The following is a 21,129-nucleotide window of genomic DNA, read 5'->3' as shown; positions in this document are numbered from 1 at the left end:
TCTGTACGGATATCGGCTTCAGACCTGGAGATCTCGTGGTGTCACGGTGGCTCAGGGGCTTGCAGACGTGTGTCTGCATCCGTCCAGGAGGCTGGATAGCATGTTGGTTCGTCTTGCGTCGTGTTTGATCCCCCCCGCTGTACCCGCTGCCGCGTTGGTGTCGCATTTCTGCAGGTTACGCAGCCCAGTACATTTCTGGGCGTTCCGCCGTCCCTGCTAGGCGCCCCAGTTCTGTGTCTTGCTGTCTTGCAACCCCATGGTTCATTGTCCATACCCATCGAAGAAGTCTCGGCCGTTGATGTTTTCTCTGTTTCGGGGGGTCTCATGACGGCTCTGAAGACCGAGACCGGGTACCTACACTTCTGACATCTCTCCTCACCCTCTAGAGACAAACATGCTCGGAATAATTGCACGTAGTTGAAGGCATGCAAAGCCGGGTTGATGCAGGCAGAGGGTGGAATTTTGCACCAGTGCCTTGAACATCCATAGGAGTCATGTCAAACTTCCTTTCTCCACATCCCGAAAGCCCTGCCAGCGGTCGAGCCGTGTCAATCACCAGCTCAGAGGAGAGTCAGCGACAGCGGCGAGCCCAACCCATCGGCAATGCATCACGCGAGTGTCTCCATCATCGAGAGTAGGTATAGTGGGGAAAGCGGTTGTGCTGCAGGGTGGAAGGATGGTAATCCATCTTCCCAAGCCTTGGAGGTTCAAGGTTGTTTTCTTTTTTCCCACAGATTCTGTGAGCATATCCTAGGCTCACAGCGAATGGTTCGCGCTCGCGGTTTTCGTGTTCCCCCAAAATGTCTTGACCGACTTGGCTGTAACAAGAACGGTTTGTACTTCAGCGAAAGATCAGCCACCAGAGCCATTCCCGAGCTAACCGGATAGCCGCTGCCGAGACCTTGCAGTTCAGTCTCTCAGAATTCCCCCTCCCGTCAGTTTTCACCCATCTTCAAGTCTTTGCGGCGCCGAGGACGGCATCTTCGGCCATCACAATGCTACCATGTCACTTCAAGCTTACCGCTTGTGTGTTGCGTGGCTTGGAGCTATGTGCCGGCCGCCGGGCCATGGGGCGAACCCGAGCCATGCTGCAAAAACACACACACACAGCAACGAGAGCCTATGGGCCATAGAAACAATTGCCCAGTCAATGCTGCCAAAATTCCCGACGGGGGAGAAGGGGAGAGACAAGGGGAGTCGAGCTCCCTTACCCCTGTCCCCCAAGAATCTTAGCACACGTCATTCTGGATGTCTCCGAGAAATTCCCAATACTCGTCCCGCCCCTCAGAGACATGGGCGGATTCGCGGAAACACACGAGGAGGAGGCCGCGGTGGTGGGTTCCATACGCCTGTGTGACAGGTTCCGCGAAGCCCGCCCACATCGTTCACAAACTTCGAAACAAACGTTGATCTAGAGAAATTGAAAAGAGGTCGAGAACAAAACGGCTTCCACGTAATCCTCGAGAAAGGTCAGAAGCCCCTCCGTTCTCGCTTGGCCTCCCTCCGAGCTGAGCTAATTCGGACGCGCCGCGTTGCACCGCCGGGGGACTTCCCATGTTCTCTCCCTTCTTCTTCCTCCGCCGCCCGCTCGGTCATGCGCCGTGCCGTGGTCCGCCCACTTCCCGCGGCTCTAAATTTGAAAAATGGGCGGCCGTCCTCGCCGCCGTGGTGGTTGATTGCGATTCGCGAGTCCCACTTACCTGGCAGATGGGGATGAGCCGAGGGATATGGTAGGATAAACAGAGAGGCTCAGCGTCTTTGAGTATGAATGCATTCGTAACCTAGGCACTTAACAATCTTAAGTAGCATCTTAACTCAGCCTGGATGTCCACGTCGCCCTTATCCAGGCCTGCCTTCAACTCAAATAGATGATCACCAAATGCTTGAACCCAATTAAGCACTTTTCGCAATGCTCTCCATGCCTCCACCTTCCGTCGCCACGTGGTGGTCGACTGAACTGAATCTTCACCTGTCGTGTACTCCACATTGCGTGTACCCGTACGATTGTCATTGCCGGGCAATCACGCAACCCAAATTTAGAAGCCTCCCTCGAGATACATGCCCGTCACGGCGAGCCCAATCGCCGTGGTGAAGGGATACTTCTGCGGGAACCCCGGTCCGCCGTGCTCCGGGTCCAGCCCGCTGGTGCCGGGGTACAACAACGAAGCCCATCCGGCCACCCAGTAAATGGACCCCAAGAAGCCCGCGATGCGGAACGACTCCTTCGCCATTTCGGCAGACGTGTTGTTTCGCCACGTGAAGAAGAGGGTTGCCATGCCCAGGATTAAAGAGAGCGTCATTGTCTGCGCATTGTGGAATCTGAGTGGTTGTGGTCAGCTTTCGCAGATGACGGAACGCAGACATGTGGGCTGACGGCATCGACTTTTTCTGTCGTGCGACCTGTCGGCATAGAAAGGTGAGATTACTCACTTGGCATGCGGCGGCCACCGCGGATTGTGGATGTGCGTCTCGTTCCAATCAGCCATGTATGCGCCAAACAGCAGCATGATGCCGTCGAGGGTAAGGAGGACGCGGCCGAACATGTTTGCGGGCCGATATCAATGTCTCGGCAACTCTGACTTGTCGCGGAATCCCTTCGATCAATTGTGTACGTGAAATGCTTCAGTTGAGCTGTCGTGGGCCTCATCAGTTGTTAAGACCAAGCTCGGCATGCTAATAAAGTAAGTAGATACAGTAGTGCGCATTCGCGGCTTGCGAGGCTCCTTTAACTCCTCACTCGTCCGCCAGACAGCGTCATCCGTTCATCAGAACGTCTGAAATGTGCAGAGTCGCGTCTTGTCTCGTTGCCGTATCACGTCGACACCTGCGAGAGCGCCGCACTCCTCGTGCTCCGACTTTAACACGCGAGGAAGCCCGCCTGGACAAAGGAACTCAATGCGGCCCGCTCACTTGGCTATAGTCACCTCTGATTCAGGCCTAGTTGAGTGATATCAATCCTACCTACCCATGTTCGTTCTCTGTTTTCCTTACCTGTGGCCGGACTTAGGATGAATAGTGTTGGGGATCTCCGATGGGTTCCGGGCGTGCCGCCCTCGAGGCTCGTGGCGACCTCAGATGCGGCACGCGAGGAGATGCTTGGGCCCGGTCTGAAGAAACTGTAGTAAAAGCCGTTGTGAGTGCGCAATTTGTAGTAAGGGATTGGAACATTGGACGTCAGTGCATATCGTAGCCGTATCTTGAAGTCTCTAGGGACTCACTAAGTAGAAGGCCGCCCGCGAGGGATCCGTCCTCCCCCACGAAGAGGACCTCAACGTCTGTCTTTATCCCTCAATACTCGCTTTCAGGTTGCTTCATGAGTAAAACTTCAGGGTTGATCACCTCTTGGCGAGAAGTGATTGATTCAACAAGCTAGATAAGTACGGTCAGTATGATGGGCTGCGCTCCGAGGGAACCCCATCATGAGCCCCGTCTCCGGTCTTACTCTGGCCGGTAGAAATACTACGGGCCGAGCGAACCCTGGTTCGGAATTTGGTCCGGTAATAGAACCTTTGCTTCGTAGTGAAAGCTTCACACCACGACATTGTGTATTTCAGCGAGATACTTCATTTCAGTGTACTGCAAGAAACCATTACGAGAGCTGCAAGTTTTGATTCATATGCTGCCTTAACGCACGCTAGACAAGCGGCGTGCTTGGGCTTCAGAGGGAGAAAGTTTGCTGATCTCAGGGAGTCTCAAAGCGAAAAATTGCCCCGCGAATACCAACCGCATTTACGTATGTTGGCTCAGCTCGAACCATCCCCATGATGCAGCTGCACTATGATGCCGTTGAAGACAACAACGTCTGGCGATGAATTCTTAGACGGGTTCAGTAAATGTGGAACTTCCATTTCTTGTAGACGTTCAGCGTCATGGCATATGGTTTAGTCTACCTAGTCTCGACTCGCTCATGGAACGCTACTCGTAAGTGAGCCTTATTAGCATGGATTCGAACATCACCACAACCCATGTAGCTCGGACCTGATGTTGGGGAAATGCTCGAGCGGCCGCAGCTAAAGGTCATGACGCCATTCCAGCCTCAAACATCACAAGCCAGGAAGCTCATCCCTACACTCAGGGCCCCAAGCTCTTCTTTCATCGCGCACACCAAACGTAACCTTTTCCCACCTCCATCAACATTACCTCGAAACTGTACAACCGCGAGATACGAGCCCATATCCTTCGACCGCATTATCCACTAGACCTCCCTCTATATGACCATCCCCAACACGACCATGGTCTCCACCAAAAAGGTCCTCGTCCTAGGCGCAACAGGCAAGCAAGGCGCTGCCGTCGTCGACGCTCTCCTCGACCTCCCATCTAGCTCACCAACCCTCGAGATCCTCGCCCTTACACGAAGCCCCGAGTCCGCAAAGATCAAGTCCCTCATCGAGCCAGCAAAGGCCAAGGGCGTCACTGTCACGCCCGTCCAGGGAGACCTCAAGGACTCCCCAGCGCCAGTCTTCGAAGCCCACCCACGCGTCGACACAGTCTTCATCGTGACCACCATCGGTAATGAGGACGCCATCGGAAAGGCCTGGGTTGATGCCGCCATCGACAAGGGAGCAGCCTCGCAGATCGTGCTGACGTCCGTTGACCGTGGGGGCGAGGATAAGTCATGGGTGAACCCGACCGATGTACCGCACTTCTTGCAAAAGCACGCCATAGAAGTGCATCTCCGTGATCGTGCAGACGCGCTTGAGAAGAATGGCAGAAAGCTTCGCTGGACTATTCTGCGCCCGACGGCGTTCTTGGATAACACCAACCCGGGCATGTTTGGCAAGGTGTTTGCGGCCATGTGGTCCACGCTACCCGCCGATCGGAGCTTGCAGCTCGTCTCGGTGCGAGATATCGGCCTCTTTGCGGCCAAGGCTATTGGTAACCCCGAGAAGTGGGATAGGAGAGCTGTGTCGCTTGCGGGCGACAGCGTCACTTACGCCCAGGCGAGAGAGACGTTCAAGAGAGTAGTCGGCAGCGATATGCCGCAGACGTACACCATCTTTGGTCAGGGCATGCTCTGGGCTATCGCGGATGTAGGCAAAATGTTTGAGTTCTTTAGAACTGAGGGCTATGGGGCGGATATTCAAGTTCTGCGGAAGGAGGAGCCACGTTTGCAGACTTTTGAGGCTTGGCTTAAGGAGAGTAGTGGATGGAAGAGTGAGATAAGCGGCCTTTGATATCTCGAGAAAGAAATGCAGCGTTATGATATGATGGATGAGGAAGTCAATAATTAATGTAATTTAGGTACTTGAGACGCATTTCGAACGACGTTATGCAACCAGTTTGCTTCTAGACCGCTGTCAAGTACCTTCGTTGTCCAACTGTAATGTCGCCTTGAGTCGCCTAATAGAAGCCTGTAGAGGTATCGCGACAGCTTGTAAAGGTATCTGTATTCGCCATCGATAGGACGTCGGATTCTAGACCACGTGCATTATACGAAAGAGCACTGGTTAATGGAAAAGTTTCAGGGATGTCAGAGAAGACAAGCCAACTTCGCTTGCTTGATGTGGTCGTTTACCCGAAGTCATTATCAGGCTGGTTTAGTAAGTGTGTTCAGGGATTTCAATTTTTTATCAGAGGATGAGTTTTGTGAACAAAAGATCTTCTCAGTGGATTGACGTATCATATTGATCCTTGATCTCTGAGGCTCGCCAATTGCAGACATTCTACCCATTTGTGTTGTTTGCGTCTATCTTATGCGGATTGCAATTGGGTACGAGACTCTGAAGCTAGATCCAAAGTTCTTATTCACTCTCATTTAGGATAATAAGAAACGCCGGCCAGCAGTAGAGGTGGTGCATCACCCACCCCGGTTGGGGCGCAAGTCCAACGAAGGATCACTACCTTGTCTAGGCAGCCATCAAGTTCATTCCGCCATCCTCCAAGGATACAAAGTAGGCTCATATAAAGTATTTAAGGTCACGGAGACCTTATACCACTCGTTTTTAATATCTTTAGAGGTCATCGCCTTTCTAGACCTTGTGACGGTACATCATAGTCGATATGAGGCTACTGGCCTTTTCCTTTCTAGTCTCATCCGGCATCTTACTCGCAAGGGCTCAGCAAGAGTCGCCCCTCACAAAAGCTCCGCCAGTCACCTCTGAAACAACGGCAGAGGAAAACAGTGCTGCCGCAAATATGGCTGACACGATCGAATACGACTTCGTCCCAGTCTATATGCTCACAAAGCTCACAAAGGAAGAAGAGGAAGCTTTTACATCTGCAATCTCGGCTCTGGAAGAAGGCGTTGCCGAAGAAGACGACTACCTCCGGCCAAAACTCGTGCACTGGACCTCGGATGTAGATGGTACAGTCGAAAATGATCTCTTGCCTATGAACAAGAAGCTTGAATTAGAAACCACGTTGGAATCTCAGTCCTACTTCTTTTTCTATGCCGATCGTAAGAGTGTCGAGGACGGCGGAACTATCGTTGCGGGACACGACTGGGGCACCCTTTGCATCTCCCAAAGAGCGAATCAGAAGTTCACCGAGTTTTGCCAAAAGAGAAATATCAATCTCCCTAGAGGTGGCTGGAAGGGCATGGACGCTATCATCGTGGAGTTAACAGAGGAGATCATCGCCTGGGGCGTGACCTGGGGCCGCCAGCCGGGGCCGTCCTGGAAATCAGCCTACCAGAACCTGGATCTTAACAACATGCAGATGTCTGAGCTTATCGACATGCATGGCGAGGAAATCAACATTCTAAAAGATGCCGATTGGGATGCACGGACTTTTGAGAAGAGGCTCCGGGAAGAACTTGACAAGATCAAGGACGAGCTTTAGTACTTTGAAGATGCAAATCATGTAATAATTGAGACGCTAATGCTTATTGACCCGTAAATGCTTGTTGAAAGTAAATGTGTTGATGCCCCCAATGCTTATCTCAGTTCTTGGAGAATCTTTCGGGGATCGGACGCCGGGACACGAGCAGGTGAACCGGCTCCCGTCCCCACTGCCAGCCTCTCTTGGGCCTCGTCTGCATCGGAGTGACTTCGCGCTTGTAGATGCCTCTCTTGATTGGCGAACGAGCCGTACCGCATGTCGCAAAGAATGAGTCGCCGAACGCCTGGCAGTCCGTGTCGGTGAAGTTTTGGGAAAGGTTGGTGCAAAGCTGGCTGTTGCTGCTGAGGATGCCGCCCTTTTGACCGCATAGCTTTTGGCCGCCTGTTTGTACCACGGAGTTGGTGATATGTGTCCTGCATCGGCATTGAATATCGCCCTGCTGTGCTTGTACCATGACGAACCTATTGATGTTAGTTAGGGATCAACGGGGCTCGAGGGTTTGGTGGGAGATCTTACATGATCGCCATCATGATGTAGGAAATGATGTTCTTCATCTTGTCAAAGTCGTTTGAGTGGAGTGTAGTACTAGAGTGACTTGATTGTTTGGCTGCTGTCAAAAAAAAAACTCTGTGTATCATAAGTACGTTGGCACTGGTGGTGATAAGCCTTTATGTACGAAGATCAAACTCCCGAGGCCACCTTGGCGCACGCGAACGACAACTCATGGCAACCTCAACATGCAACGAACCACTGTAGCAACCACAAAGCGTAATGTGGGCGGGCTACCCGTGACTCGCGGCCTTCCACGAATTTTCCAGCTGTCAAGCGTCTGATGTTGGCCTCCTTGTGGCAGTAGCGCCTGACGGAAATGCCGATGGGGGATCTATCTGTGTGCTTGTCGTCTCATCTTTTTGGCCGCGCCTCATCAACCTGCCAGCCGCAGCCCGCAGGTAAGGGTTGATGAGGGGGACTTGCAGGCCTGCAGCTAATTCTAGAAGAAGGGAAGGGGGAGTTAGGAGAGCATAACTTTTTCCCAAACGGTCGTCCACGTTCAGATGACGTGTGTTCGTCAATGTCAGACGGAGCCATTGGTGTTCCAGATCCTTGCGCGTGTTTCATAATAAGGGGGCCACCACGGCTGCGCGCAACGCGTTCGCCCGTCGCAACTTGCCCGCTGACGAATTCTTAAACAGGAGCAGAAGAAATTACTTCAGCCCTCACGAGAAAAACCACCCGTTAGCGAGGACGATGAGCCGACGGGCACCTCCTCTTCGGCTCGATGCATGTTGTTCATCGGCCGAGAAGACGCGTCAAGGGGATCATGGGGTTTCATCATCGAGACCAACAAACCGCATACTTGGTTTTGAGCGATGAATGTCAGTTAAAGGAGCTCTCATTCTCGGGATGCATTAGACTCATCTCACGTCGAGGCAATCCAAGTGGTCCTTCCAAGACCAGTAATAGCTATCAGAACAAAAGCTAGATGGAGGTTCTGCAATCAGTTGAATCATAGCCGCACATCAACTTTTTGCGAGAAGTAGTCAAAGCCCATCATGAAACACCTAGCTAACTTTGACCGATCAATTACTCCTCGAAGCACCAAGGTTTCTAGGATTACTGATAAGGTCTTTAAGACTAAGTGATTACAACATAAGCATCTTCTGAGTTCTCAACGGATTAGTGAAAAAGTAAGAACGCCTCGTTCAGAAACTCTGAAGGACTTTCACGGGATGATGATTACTAGATATATCATTCTGGAGTTGTCATCATTCTCATACAAGTCGGAGTATGAGTGAAATGAAAAACACAAATATGGGGGTGTGGATTAGCTCTATGTTGTAAGCATTTCTAGTCTCGAGGGCATCTGCGAAAGGCACATACCATATGCCCAAAGAGCGATCTGATTGGTCACTGGCCGTCTAAGATCATATTCTACCTAAGCCCTTTTCTTTGGTGATGTTAAAGACCACGACTTGTACTACCTGATAATGCCAGTGCTTGCTTGTTCAGAATATGGACATCTGGCACTTTCCAGCATGGGAACTACGCATTTTATTGCACTTGCGTACACTCCCAAAATGAGCGTCACTTGTAGTACCTTAACTTAAGTCGAGAAGCTGTATTCAAGGCGTTCATCTCAGCGTAGACTTAACTTGACGCTCGCAAGCTGTTTCCAATCCCTGTAGTTGGAGTAACACCTCAAAGCCTTGCAAATGGTCTGGCATATACCTTCCCATTAGTAATTACCACTCCATTGAGTTGCAGGGTCCAACCAATCCGTTGAAGTCTTCAGTCGTGAAAAGGGCTGAACATTGCACTCTGCGCCGGCAGACGACTAGCCCATACCACGGCTACAACGGCGAAAGAAGCAAGACGGGCCATGAAGGGAGTTCTCGCTTCTTGTCATGCGCGTTGACCCCAAAGTCGGCTGATCTGTTTGCTAAAGTTCTGGCACAAACTCTACCACTCTACCCTCATCTCACCTACTAGTAAGTGACAGCACGTGATACATTGGCTACAATGACGATACGAGAGAGTTTTCTTTACATGTTCGCTTTGATTGAGCCAGTGATAGCGACATGAATCGAAATCCCGCTCTTCCTAACTGAGAGGTGAGAGAGACCTGGATTTGTGAAGCGTTTTTTCCAAAACAAAGTATGAAGCTCACGATAAACATATATCAGCTTAGTATCTCTCGTACGTTTGAAAGGTCGAGTTTTCACGGCTTTGAGCTCGAGGTGTATTTTAGAATCGGACTAAGTTGTATACAATAATGGTCATAACTATTCACTAGATGACTCCTATAGGTACCTATAGTTGCATCTCTTTGGCGGATACTTCGGATAGTCTCAACTATACATCTATGATAGCCCCTCCTTGTATGCGGAATTCCAGCCCATGCGAGAGTAGTAAATAAGCGGCTGGGGGCTGATGTGTATCAAACACGTACAGAGCAACGCAAATTCACGTACCGCACTCTTGCTGACAATAGGGACGAGACAAAGGTCTAATATCACGAAGAGTATGACTATATCGCAGAAGCGAATCTTTCCTATAGGCTATACATTTTGAGAGCTCGGAGTAGATGTAAAATTACAATCGCTCCATTGAAGTTGTTAACTCGCCTAATCCAGTTTACTTGCGACGGAAAATCATTTCGCCATTGTTCAGCTCTAGCTAAATCATCGTCATATTTAAAGGTGACTCTTCCATAGCGAAGTATTCCTGGGAAAGGCTCCCAAGCGATGGTCCCGCATAAAGTCTGACCGCTGCCTGCTACCTTACATAGACGTGGTCCGTCAGGCTAGGTAAAGTAAACAAAAGCACCAAGCCTGCTAACTTTATTTTGCGTTGCAGATGGGAGCGCAAAGAGTGTCTAGAGAACGAGCGATTCGTCAGTCTTTTGTTTGTTCCCGAAGAATAGAGTCGCAGATGGCTTACTGCATTCGGCCTCGCTAGGCCTAGGACATGTTCGCTGGCAGTCCTCGCAAGCACCCGCAACAGCGGATGCAACGTAGGTAGCGAGAATAGCGAACACGATCTGGAAACGCATTTTGGTAGATTGAAACGGTCAACGTTCTCGCTAAAGAGTGCGAAAGGGATATATAGTTGTGGTGTTTGGCTTTAATGATGCGATGGAAAGACGAGATGTTGTGAGTACCCCAGTTCGAGGAGGTTAGACTGCCTTTATACCTGGGACAGTCCATTGTACGAGATCGGAAGGCCACTACCAAATGCCAATGAGTCAGGTAATGAAGAATCCTCAGGTTTGAGCTCGTTTGATACTCGCGGTCGCCAACCGCTTGGCAAATACTTCCATAATTTGTACACAGTGGTACATCTGACAGTCTGTTAATTGAGCCACACATGCTTCGTGACTACTCATCTTCCCATACACAATGTCGCCGCTGCTCGGAGCTAGGGATTTTACTCGCAACTCTTGTAGGAGGAGGGCAGGCTCACATATATTCTCTCAACGTCACAAGATGCAAGAACAACTCAGAGGTACATACCAAATCGTGTCTCAAAACCCTTTGACAGTGTCCGCATGGGCATGATGTTTTGGTCCGAATTATTGTCACGGTGCATCGACTGTGTTCATTCAATGGCAACTTTCAGACTTCAACTCAGCATTACTGTGACTTCGATGGGGATCCGGAGAAGTCCGCCGGTAAAGACGGGCAGTTTTTCTCTTCCAAAACCTCGCTTGGCATGGAGATCCCCTGTCATCCGATGTAAGAACCCATCAACTTCCCCAAGAATATCACTTTAACTCAGCCGTCCGAAACCATCTCTTGTAACAAGGACAGAACTCTAACCATTGGTTCGGATTCAAATGTTGGCGGCTATGGACACTGTCAGATTCTACGAGGCTCGTCGATCTCAACGCGATTGCGAGGGCAAGTCTCGTCGCCACTCTTGAAGGTGCAAGGGTTTCCACGCTTGTAAATTTGGCCTGGTCAAAAAGTCGCCGGCTGAGTATCTATGCCTTGTTGCTTGACATCAGAGCTTTCACACATGCATGGATGCATGCACGTGCATGTAGTGCCCAACCAACGGGAGCTCTATTTCATTATATAGATTTCAGCACTCAGAGCTCTGTTGCGTCTTCCCATATTTGCCTTGTTCGGTGGTCCAGAATTGTTCAATGTCCCCAAGGCGAAGACCAGGGTAGCTTCGTTTTCAGCCAACTCGCAAACTTTGGTACATGTAGCATTCACCCACCCAATGGCCCGCGCTTAGCCGTATCCCATTGACATATCGAAAGCACTTGACTCTCCAAAGGCAACATCGCCATCATCCCAAAGAAGACTTAGCATCAAGTCCTCCCCGCCAGATGCGGTTGGGTCAAAAGACAACAGGTCTGGCTGATCACCCAAGTCTACAATCGCATCACCTGCTCTCCCAGAACGTTCTGGACTTCTGCCATGCTCGATGCTTTCGCGTAGCTGCGACGTCTCTCCATTTCTATGAGTCTCAGGACTCTCCGCTAAATTGAATGATAAAAGTCTTTCAACGTATGGGGCACCTGCATGGTGTTGCTCGATCGGCGAATTGGTCTTGAAGGAGTCGATGGCTTGTGAAAAACTTGTGAGAAGGCGGTGATATTGTGCTGCTTGCGGACTCAAGTGACCCAGAAAGTCCAGAACACGTAGCGCATTATGGAAAGCCTTTCCACGGTTTTGGGGCACGTCAGGGGCGAGCAGTGAGAAGCCAAGGACAAGACCGGCGGCAAACAACCAAGCCCTGAATTAACCATTAGTAACACGCATATTTGAAAAGATCAAAGGGCTTACTTCAGTATGCACATGTTGCCCATGATTGTGCGCGAGTCCAGAGCGTCAGCACACATCTCTGCCATGAACACAGCAGCATCCACACAGGCATCAGATAGTTCAGCAACGCTCTTCTCATCTTCCCCCCTTCCTTCATCATCGTGGTCGTCCATGAGTGGCGTGTCTTTGGTGATTCGCGGCATGATATGGTGGATTAAGAACTCGCGAGTTGTAAGGATAATGCCAAAGTAGTAGGTACAGGCGACGTGGATATTTCCGATAGCTATCTCTCGATTTTGAGAATGTTGAGAGTGAGCGGTTCCTCTCTTTGGGCGTTGGCGCAAAGCCGTTGGCAGGTCCTTACTCCAACGTCTAATCTCATCGAGGAATTGTTGTGCTCTGATCATGCCCAACTCAGATTCTTCGGTTAGAGTGTCGACGATTCTGTTCAAAATTGTGGCAAATGTGCATGCAGCGTCTGCAGATAGATTTCGATGTCGGTTTTCATGAAGCTTTACGCTTTGTCGCAGTCGGCAAGGTGCTACACTTGTTGGTCTTCCGAGGATTGAGCTACACACAACGTCAAAAAGTCGTATGCTCTTGTCGACCCGAGACCTTGATGGTACATCAGCTTCTAATTCTCTCCAGGTATGCAAGCGAAGTTAAGAGAAATGAAGGGGACAACATCGTACCTTAGACTTCGTTCGCTCTCCGAAAGAGACTGAAACTGCTCTGCCATGTGCAAGCCCATAACCGACGCCGCCTTTGTGGCAACCCCAAGGTACATGAACGCAGAGTTGCGACGACAAGCGCCAAACATATAGAAGGCCATTAACACAAAGCCGCGAGCGGTGTTCAGTGTTGGATCGCTCAGCATTCCTTCGAACGACAGCTTGCGTGCTTCTGAGAAGTAACGAAAGGCTTTGGGTGCATCTCCTATCTGGCCACGACATTGGGCGCCAATCGCAATCATCATGTAGAGGCACAGAAGCCTCCCTGAATCGATAGCGGAGCTGGACCTTAGAGACCCCGTATGCGATTTCTGGGTCAGAATGATAAGTTCTTCGATATCTGCTTCATCGAACAAGTCAAGGAGTCCACTAGACTGCAGCTTCGTCAACTCCACACTCACTTGAATAAGTCATGAGAGCTTCGACTCACAGCGTCAAGGTAGCGTTGAACCAGGGTTTTCCTCTCAGCGTTTTCAATGTCATCTGAGAAGTCGTCGGTCTGCTGCACAGGAACTTGTGCCTCGAACATGCGGTGACATCCCTGGCTAATCGTGAAACCTGGACCAAGGATACGCAAGCTTCCTCGCAGGTACTGTAAGAACGCAATGGCTGAGGCATTTCCGACGAACACTTTGGATCTCGAAATGTTAGCTCATTGGGGAACACCTAAGAACGCCTCGATATCGTCGCTGAAGCGGCGGTTGATATGGAAATCGTACCTTTTTCTCCACTACAGGTGTACATCATCACCGGGCGCGGACCGGGTGGCGTAACCGTCTTGCCGGACGTTGACGAGGCTGCGGTCTCGTCCTCATCTTGCAAAGATGATTCCTGATGCTGATAGAGTAAGGGGGACACCTGATCACGCTGCCGAGTCCCTGAAGCAGCCGAAGATTGATTCGGCGGTGCGCGACGAGCCCTAACATGCTGAGGATAGGTGCAGGACGAGCCTACTCCGCGTTTGACGCATGGTCGACATGGCTGCGCTGCGTCGCATCGCTTCTTGGTCGCTCGGCACGCCGTGCAGGCCCTGGTGGACCGTTTTCGGTCTTCGGGGCGTACCGGCGGCCGGGGCATGGCGTGGAGTTTGTGTAATCCGGTGCCTTGTATACGGCGGCCGAAAGTTGCGGGTCTACCGAAGAGGCGGCACTGAATGCAGGCTGCGGGCCGACGATGCAAGGTGCAATTGCCGCCAATTCACATCAGATGGACATGGAGCGATTCCACCAGGTTGTAAAACAGCATGTTTCGATCATGCTACGAAAGGTTGCACTGATTCTCAAACCCGTGAGGCCCCGTCATTGAGTAAGCAGATAAGCAACGTAAACATCATTGGAGTTGAGATAGGCTTATCAAAGTAATTCCCCGGATTGTCAATTCCAATCAGCGGCCAATTGGTAGGGCAAAGTGAGGGACCTCATGAATGCGAGCGGTGCTCGGGCCGCACACTTATCGTTGAACAAAACGTAAGTCCGTAAGTCCGTAAGTCCGAGATCTACTTCTGTACGGAAGTTCCGCCTCCACTAGACCAATCGAATGCCAGCAGTTAGGCTAGAAACTCGGAATACCGTCATGATATGAGCACTAGTTTATAATGACTCGGCCGGAGCTCATCCCGTGCCGTGTGGTGCACTTAGTATGAGTTGCTATCTTGATGCAAAGTATCTCATATTATAAGTTCTCAAACTTTCCCAGTCGGGTCAACGAGTCCAACCAAAGTGCTCCAAACTTGGAATCACGCCGATAAAGAAAAGTATCCCGCGACGTCACTATGTACGCAGACATCAGCAAACCCCCAGCTCCCCTTCCCCATTCCGAATTGCAGACGATTGGAAGCGGTATTTCAACACTGTCACCTCTTTCTCGCCGCGGGGTTGGGCCGGGACTCATTCTCCTTGTCCCTTCGGTCGACAATGCGCTAGCAATTGAGGAAGGCGTGCCCGCACTGCCCCTGAAATGGGCTGAGGAGGGGTACACGGTCATTGCCATTCAGCCATCAGCATTCGAGAGCGGTGTACGCGAGACTCTCGATCTTGCCATCCAAACGTTCCGCAACAGTGATAAATGCGACCCAAAAGACGTGGTTGGTCTTGTTGGTAAGTTGCAGTCTCCATTACGGATTTTGGACATCGCTGACTGAGATGCATTAGCATACGAGCCAGAATTGTGGAACACAGTTGCGCCGATCCTATCTGAATTCCCACAGATCGTGAGCACCGTGGTGTACGCAGATAGCTCAGAGAGGTCTTCGATCTCCAGTAGCATTTTACCCTCAGTCTATCACTTTGCTGGAAAATCCGAGGGGCAGCCCTTGCGGTCAAAGGGTCGAACAGAATATTTTTACCCAGCAGCCCAATCCTACAAATTTGCGACACCGTTCCAGCCGCACTTTGATTACAACATGGATATGCTCTCATACACTCGCAATCTAACTTTGCTGAAAGGCGAAATGAAAAGTCCTATTTTCGACTTGGAGGCTATCTGGGACGAGCATACTTGGTATGAGTTCGCTGATAGATCTGTGGAGCACACAATGAGCACAATGGTGCAAGAACCATATGTCAATCACATCCCAACGGTAAGGGAAAAGCCGATCGTGCAAAACGAAACAAAAGAACACACTTTCTAACGTTGACTTACTTAGTTGACCGGTGGCGTTGGTCGCGACAAGCTTACTGACTTTTATCGTCACAATTTCATCTTCAATAACTCAGCAGACACGGAATTGGAGCTTATTAGTCGGACCATTGGTATCGATCGTGTAGTCGATGAATTCATTTTCAAGTTTACACATGACCAGGAGCTTGACTGGCTGTAAGTATAAGCACAACCAATCTCCTCGGTACTTTGTTTAAGGACATGCACTGACAAAGTGATTATATTAGCCTCCCAGGCGTTCCGCCAACCAACAAGTACGCGGAAATCCCGTTCGCTGCGGTTGTCAACATCCGAGGTGATCGCCTGTATCACGAGCACATCACTTGGGATCAGGGTACAGCATTGGCTCAATTGGGCCTCCTTCCAGAGTATCTCCCTTTCCCAGGGGGTAATCTCCAGTACAAGGTTCCCGTTGCAGGCGTGGAGACAGCCATGAAGTTGAGAGCACGAAATTCTGTTCCGTCAAACGAGATGTTCAAGTTCACAACTCGCTCCGCAGACAGCGAAGGAGTGAATCCAGAGAAGGTGGTTCCGGCTGTAGCCGAAACCGGTGTGGCAACAGTTGCAAATTAGTTGAGGATGATGCTTGTTGTAGGATTGATCCAATGAAGTGTTACCATTATGTGAGGTTTTAGTTGAAGTTCTATGGGCGCAATACCATACTTGATGTACCTTAATCCCCATGTTTAATACCTGCCTACGACGCAAGACTAAGGCATACATGCTCATCTGTTATTTGGGGTATCTAAATATTGATGTGATAGGCTCTCCATTCCACCTTTTCGATCCATTGCCGGGTACTGTAGACAGAGGAACGCTGCAAGCTCACCTACGAAGGCTGGCAAGCCTTCATCCACAGCCCTTGTAAGCACGTATTGGATTCTCCTGCTTGTGCTTTAGGCTTCACGAAACCACAAGCCCGGCATTCCATTTTGCAATTCTTGCGCAACTTCAACAAGCAAGTATTCCTCCAAAGTCCCTTTCTCTCAACACGTGCCTGTTGAACTGCGGCGGAATGGCATGCAAGCTCTGGGTTAGAAGCTCTAGCATCTTTGACGAGTTGGATGATTTTCTCGATAAGTTCATCGTATTCGTCATGTGATAACTCTGAGGTGAACTCTCTCTGGCGCACAGCTGCAACCAGGTATTGTACAAAGCGAATAAATTCGGGCCCCTGTTTAACAGTTCCTTGCGGCATAAGATTACCGTCAATAAAGATTCTCCAGGTGAGATCCCAAGATCTGTCAAAAACAGGTTCGTCGTCCCTTCTGCGGCGCTCCTTTTCCCACTCGACTTTGCTCCATATCCCGCATGGCTTATTGCTGGGCACTGGAAGACGAAGGTCTTTGATGACACTGTCGGCCAATTCGCTATATTTCAAGCGAAATTTGATCATGGAAGCAATGTCCACGCCGTCGGTCGAGGCCTTTTCCGACTCGATTGTGTCAAGGAGGGAGTCCTGAATGTAAGCCCCATGTCCGCTATACCAGTCTCCAGGCCAGAGTTCAACAAAAAGTCTGGACATTTCCACCACTCTTTCGCGGCATAAAGAGCAAGTTGTCAAGGTCTGTTCGTCCTCGCGGCCGTTGAATGTGCAGGTGAAATGCGAGTGCACTTGGTCGCATTCAACTTCGAGAAGCTTGTTCAGTCTCGCCACCGCCTCGTAGTATACTGATACTAGCATCGTATCGTCACTGGACAAATCGATGAGGGGAAAGGCTTCGAGCATCATCTTGTATCTTCCTGGTGTGGTCTTTGGGTGTTTGAAGCTGATGTGTCTGAGTCTGATGGGCTTTCTCGGACCGAAATCTGTACGAGGTATGCAGACTTGGTACATATATGTATCTTAGCTACTGAGCTTTCTCCGAAACCTGGCTCCCTGCTTGAGTCCTTGAATTTGAGGCTACATCGAATTCTGCGGCTTAGAGCATTAAGCCTTTTGTTTGAATAATCGAATTGAGCCTGGCTTGGATTTGTGGAACCAGGAACACCCTTTTGACCGCGCTTGTGAACCTCTTCTTGATGCCATCCACGTTAAGATATGATGGTACCATGGATCGTGTAATTTTCTGCCGGAGTGACAATATTACATACTTATCTAATGCCATCTTTGGCGCAATGCCACTCCATCAGGGTGTCGTAGTTATCAGGGTCTAACGTCGCTTTCCTGAAGAGGACCTATCGGCTTCAGGAAACCACAACGGCCGCGATGGCTTCTCCCCTACACTGGCACATGGTGATATCTGCCCCCTCCCCCCCTCTCACTCCCGAAGAATTAAATCCTGAATCTCCCCAATATTCACGCCTTCAAGTCGTTTTCTCGAAAATCTCTTCAAACACCCTTCAAGTTTCAGTGGCAGATGTTTGGGACTTTTACTACCAATACGGCGATTTACCTGTGGTGCTTCTTATACCAGTGCTGAAGCGATCATATGCATCTATAGCATGCCAACCTATCTCAAATACTCAGAGATACTACGCCCAGAGCTCGAGGCAATCCGGGACTCGATTGATGGAGCGCTACAAGCATTCCAACCGTCTCTCTCTCGCGCCAATACCGCCGAAACCCTACGGGTAGATGCAGCAACAATCGAAACGAGGCTTAAAGAATTGCAAAGTCTTTGGGACGGGCGAGAAATGAACCAATATTGGGTTGCCATATGGACCTTGGTCAAGAAGATCATCACCAAAAAGATAATTCTATCTGAGAAAAATGCCGAAAGAGCTTTGAATGAAATTACGGCAAGTACACCCCTGCGATCCCTTCCATACCTGAACTACCTGATCTCTCCTCGCCGCAAGATAGGCTGAGGCATCCGTGGTTTTAGCATGGAGCTCTCCAAAACATCCATGTCAAGAAGTACTTAGCTAACGCTGGTGTTCAAGCATAAATATACCCATCCTCACCCAAGGCACAAATCAGCATATGGCCTCAATGCGAAGATCATGAAGAAGATCTCAAACGCATTGGTAGATTCCTGGGAAAATCCCGAGGATTTAACACATGTTGAGTTTTTCTACATACTCACTTGGATTTCCAATACCATTGGCAAGGATAAGTCAGCATGGTTTGCTATTCAGGATGTCGAATGGTCCAACATGGTTACTCGCAGCTACACGGACATTAGAGGATATATTGCTCGACAACCTTTCAGTCTTCCTACGACCATTACTCCTATGGACCGACTAGCTCTATACTATATTGTTCCCGAGTCAAAGGAAATCCTCCAACAAGTCATCCCAAAAGTAGTTGACTTCATGGACCATGATATTCTCAAACAAGAGGATGTGGCTCGCGAGATCTACGATCTGGGTTTTCTTCCAGCGCCTATCTCCGCAAAGGACGTACCGGAAGCGGCCAGACGCCGAGCCAAGATGACCGATCCGTACCTGAAGAAGGTTGTAGGATCAGCGATGATGCGGGGTTTGCTTCGAAGATGGATTGAAGCTGACCCCGATCCAGTCAGTATTCTCAAGCTGACCCAGGTTCGGGTGGAAGATCTTTGCAGCACGCTAGAAGATGACGTTCTTTCGTTAAGGGACTAAGGAACATGTAAGAGAATTCAAGGCTGCATGTGGCTGGAAGCTGGACGCTCAGCTGTGACGGGCTCGGATAACAAGTATTGTGTACGAGCGAAGAAAGCACATGTATGCAGGTGGACAGCAAAGGATCAAAGGGTCCTCTAAACTACGGACACAGTCTTCGCGAGGATAAAGGGGGTATGTGGCTCGAATAGAAGCAGCTGAAAGCCTAATGAGGCTTCGCTGTTATTTGGGCCTTCTACAACCGATGACTGTCAGGCCGGCCGCAGATGGCGCTGGGTCGATTTGCTTCCCCAGTCAGTAAGGCAACCTTGATTGAAACGCATCAAGTACACCATCCGGTCACCTCAAATATGGGTTAGTAATAGTGGTGTTATGCTCATCATAAGTTTATTATACCATGCGGTTCATACGATCCATCTGGTCCATCTCGTAGCTCCCATTATGCCCTTCAACATCGCTCCTCGTATCATACTGCACAACGATCTCGTTCGTCCTGACGATCTTGCCAAATCCCGGTTCCGACTCGACCCCAAGTATGCTTTTATCGCTCCGATCATCGGCGAGCTTGTCCCATTTCCTCCTAATAGAACCCTTTCGTGTCGTCGAAGTTGTTACAGTTACTGTATTGGTACGCGTGAGGCCTCCGCCGAATCGAGACCCATTGGTACGGGTGGCTGAGTTGCCGTAGTACTTGCGAGCAGTACTTGCAACGTCGCGGATGAGGACACGGAGAACAGGTATGGAGGCCGCCATGATCGTTACACCTGATTCCACAGTTCCCCAAATGACGAGGTCACTACCGTCATCTTCAAAAGAAAGTCAGTCTAGTCTTTTGTATCGACGCCTCTCGGTGCCTTGTTGCTTACAGGTAAAGTCTCCAGAAAGTAAAGTAGGAATCGTCGTGCACTTGACAATCGAGGTCCCGCCAGCGCTAGTTGCCAGGTTAGATGATGCAGTTTAACACACCCCAAAGGACTAGACCTACAATAGTCCCATACTCATGGCAATACCGACACCAATCTTCTCTTTCATCTTCATTTGAAGTCCCCATATCAACTTCCATGGGAGCATAGCGAGCAGTATGTCCATCAGAGCAGAATATCCTGTCAGGTGTTAGCAAAAGGATTCGTTTCAGCAACTGTTGACAAGCCATACCTGCAGCAAATACCCCGTAGTAAGCTGCGACCTTCGGACTCCAGCACTTTCCTGGTGTTTGGGGAAGCCAGTACTTTTCGATCGGGGTACATTGCACCCAAGCAGCCATAGCGTTGAGACCCATAAGGACGTTCATCGATATAATCGCACCCCATATCAAGTTTCTTGTCCAACCCTTCTCCTCGATTCGAAGTAATGTCATCGCGAATGATGTTTTGCTCCATACCGCCGATGTAATCGATATCGTACTGATGACATTGCCGTTCAAGCCGATCTGAGGGAAGTTTACTGGATTGATTTGGTACACATGTTTGCCGAAGCCGAGGGACACATTCCACGTTGTTAATGCCGATGCGATCATCAAGGTGACCTGACACAACATTTGTCGTCAGTAAGAGGGCCCTAACATATGACGGATAGACTGAACGAACCCAAGATGCTACGAGAACATGGTCGTCCCACCAGAGCCCACTGCGCTTCTTGAATTTGCAGTATAACCGTAAGCACAGAAAGAATAGCGACGCTCCAACCTGAGACCAGATAACCGCGTTGATCGTCTGGCCATAGTCCTCCGGCCGCCCCATTTGACCGGCCAAAAGGGGTTACTTCCTTCGCCCAAGCGATGTTCGGATGTCGAAGAAGGCTCAAGACACAGACCAGCCGTTGCGCGTTTGATGACGTCGAGAAAAGCCAAAAAGAATATCAAAGAGCAGCCGCGCAACTCGCGGCGGGTATCACAAACTAAAAGAGGCACAAGAAAGAAGCTGAGAAAGGAAAGGACATAAAACGCGCATCCACTCGGAGTGTGGGGGATGACAACTGAGATATGACATCGCATCACCGCCTCTCCACCCTCTCAGCCTAGTTCATTACCTACATGTAGCCAATGCACCCGGCACTACGGGGAAAGGGCTGGGCTCCCTGCGAGTATGCAGGTGCCGACGATCGACTTGTAAGGATGAGACGATGATCACGCAAAGGTG

The 21,129-nt window shown here is 50.1% G+C and overlaps 8 protein-coding genes across 8 annotated transcripts; 3 read left to right on the top strand and 5 right to left on the bottom strand.

Moving 5' to 3' along the window:
- Positions 1-1,770: 1,770 nt before the first annotated feature.
- Positions 1,771-3,159, bottom strand: HER10_EVM0003543 (uncharacterized protein). The gene is made up of 2 exons (XM_035473216.1): positions 2,431-3,159; positions 1,771-2,319 (listed from the first exon to the last, which is right to left on the bottom strand). The coding sequence occupies exons 1-2, from the start codon at positions 2,541-2,543 to the stop codon at positions 2,037-2,039; spliced, it is 396 nt and encodes a 131-aa protein (XP_035333856.1). The 5' UTR covers positions 2,544-3,159; the 3' UTR covers positions 1,771-2,036.
- A 913-nt stretch (positions 3,160-4,072) lies between these two features.
- HER10_EVM0003427 (NmrA-like family protein) lies at positions 4,073-5,217 on the top strand. Its single transcript, XM_035473102.1, has one exon. It carries the CDS (start codon positions 4,212-4,214, stop codon positions 5,172-5,174), a length of 963 nt encoding a protein of 320 aa, XP_035333849.1. The 5' UTR covers positions 4,073-4,211; the 3' UTR covers positions 5,175-5,217.
- A 918-nt stretch (positions 5,218-6,135) lies between these two features.
- Positions 6,136-6,780, top strand: HER10_EVM0011959 (uncharacterized protein; the record flags this gene model as incomplete). The annotated part of the gene is made up of 1 exon (XM_035481366.1): positions 6,136-6,780. One exon carries the CDS (start codon positions 6,136-6,138, stop codon positions 6,778-6,780), a length of 645 nt encoding a protein of 214 aa, XP_035334456.1.
- Positions 6,781-6,880: 100 nt separating this feature from the next.
- On the bottom strand, positions 6,881-7,334 carry HER10_EVM0002776 (uncharacterized protein; the record flags this gene model as incomplete). The annotated part of the gene is made up of 2 exons (XM_035472471.1): positions 6,881-7,241; positions 7,297-7,334. The coding sequence occupies 2 exons, from the start codon at positions 7,332-7,334 to the stop codon at positions 6,881-6,883; spliced, it is 399 nt and encodes a 132-aa protein (XP_035333812.1).
- Positions 7,335-11,519: 4,185 nt separating this feature from the next.
- Positions 11,520-13,605, bottom strand: HER10_EVM0000787 (uncharacterized protein; the record flags this gene model as incomplete). Its single annotated transcript, XM_035470555.1, has 5 exons — positions 13,507-13,605; positions 13,218-13,417; positions 12,749-13,161; positions 12,078-12,671; positions 11,520-12,027 (listed from the first exon to the last, which is right to left on the bottom strand). Exons 1-5 carry the CDS (start codon positions 13,532-13,534, stop codon positions 11,520-11,522), a joined length of 1,743 nt encoding a protein of 580 aa, XP_035333675.1. The 5' UTR covers positions 13,535-13,605.
- A 953-nt stretch (positions 13,606-14,558) lies between these two features.
- On the top strand, positions 14,559-16,018 carry HER10_EVM0007299 (carboxymethylenebutenolidase; the record flags this gene model as incomplete). The annotated part of the gene is made up of 4 exons (XM_035476858.1): positions 14,559-14,883; positions 14,938-15,365; positions 15,432-15,601; positions 15,673-16,018. 4 exons carry the CDS (start codon positions 14,559-14,561, stop codon positions 16,016-16,018), a joined length of 1,269 nt encoding a protein of 422 aa, XP_035334106.1.
- Positions 16,019-16,274: 256 nt separating this feature from the next.
- Positions 16,275-17,129, bottom strand: HER10_EVM0005622 (uncharacterized protein; the record flags this gene model as incomplete). The annotated part of the gene is made up of 1 exon (XM_035475230.1): positions 16,275-17,129. One exon carries the CDS (start codon positions 17,127-17,129, stop codon positions 16,275-16,277), a length of 855 nt encoding a protein of 284 aa, XP_035333992.1.
- Positions 17,130-19,381: 2,252 nt separating this feature from the next.
- Positions 19,382-20,730, bottom strand: HER10_EVM0011616 (uncharacterized protein; the record flags this gene model as incomplete). The annotated part of the gene is made up of 5 exons (XM_035481044.1): positions 19,382-19,797; positions 19,858-19,922; positions 19,977-20,094; positions 20,147-20,516; positions 20,578-20,730. The coding sequence occupies 5 exons, from the start codon at positions 20,728-20,730 to the stop codon at positions 19,382-19,384; spliced, it is 1,122 nt and encodes a 373-aa protein (XP_035334425.1).
- Between the last annotated feature and the right edge of the window lie 399 nt (positions 20,731-21,129).

This window comes from Colletotrichum scovillei (assembly GCF_011075155.1).
Source record: "Colletotrichum scovillei strain TJNH1 chromosome Unknown Contig00005, whole genome shotgun sequence".
Lineage (NCBI taxonomy): Eukaryota > Fungi > Ascomycota > Sordariomycetes > Glomerellales > Glomerellaceae > Colletotrichum > Colletotrichum scovillei.
This window is presented reverse-complemented; position numbering and strand designations above follow the sequence as displayed.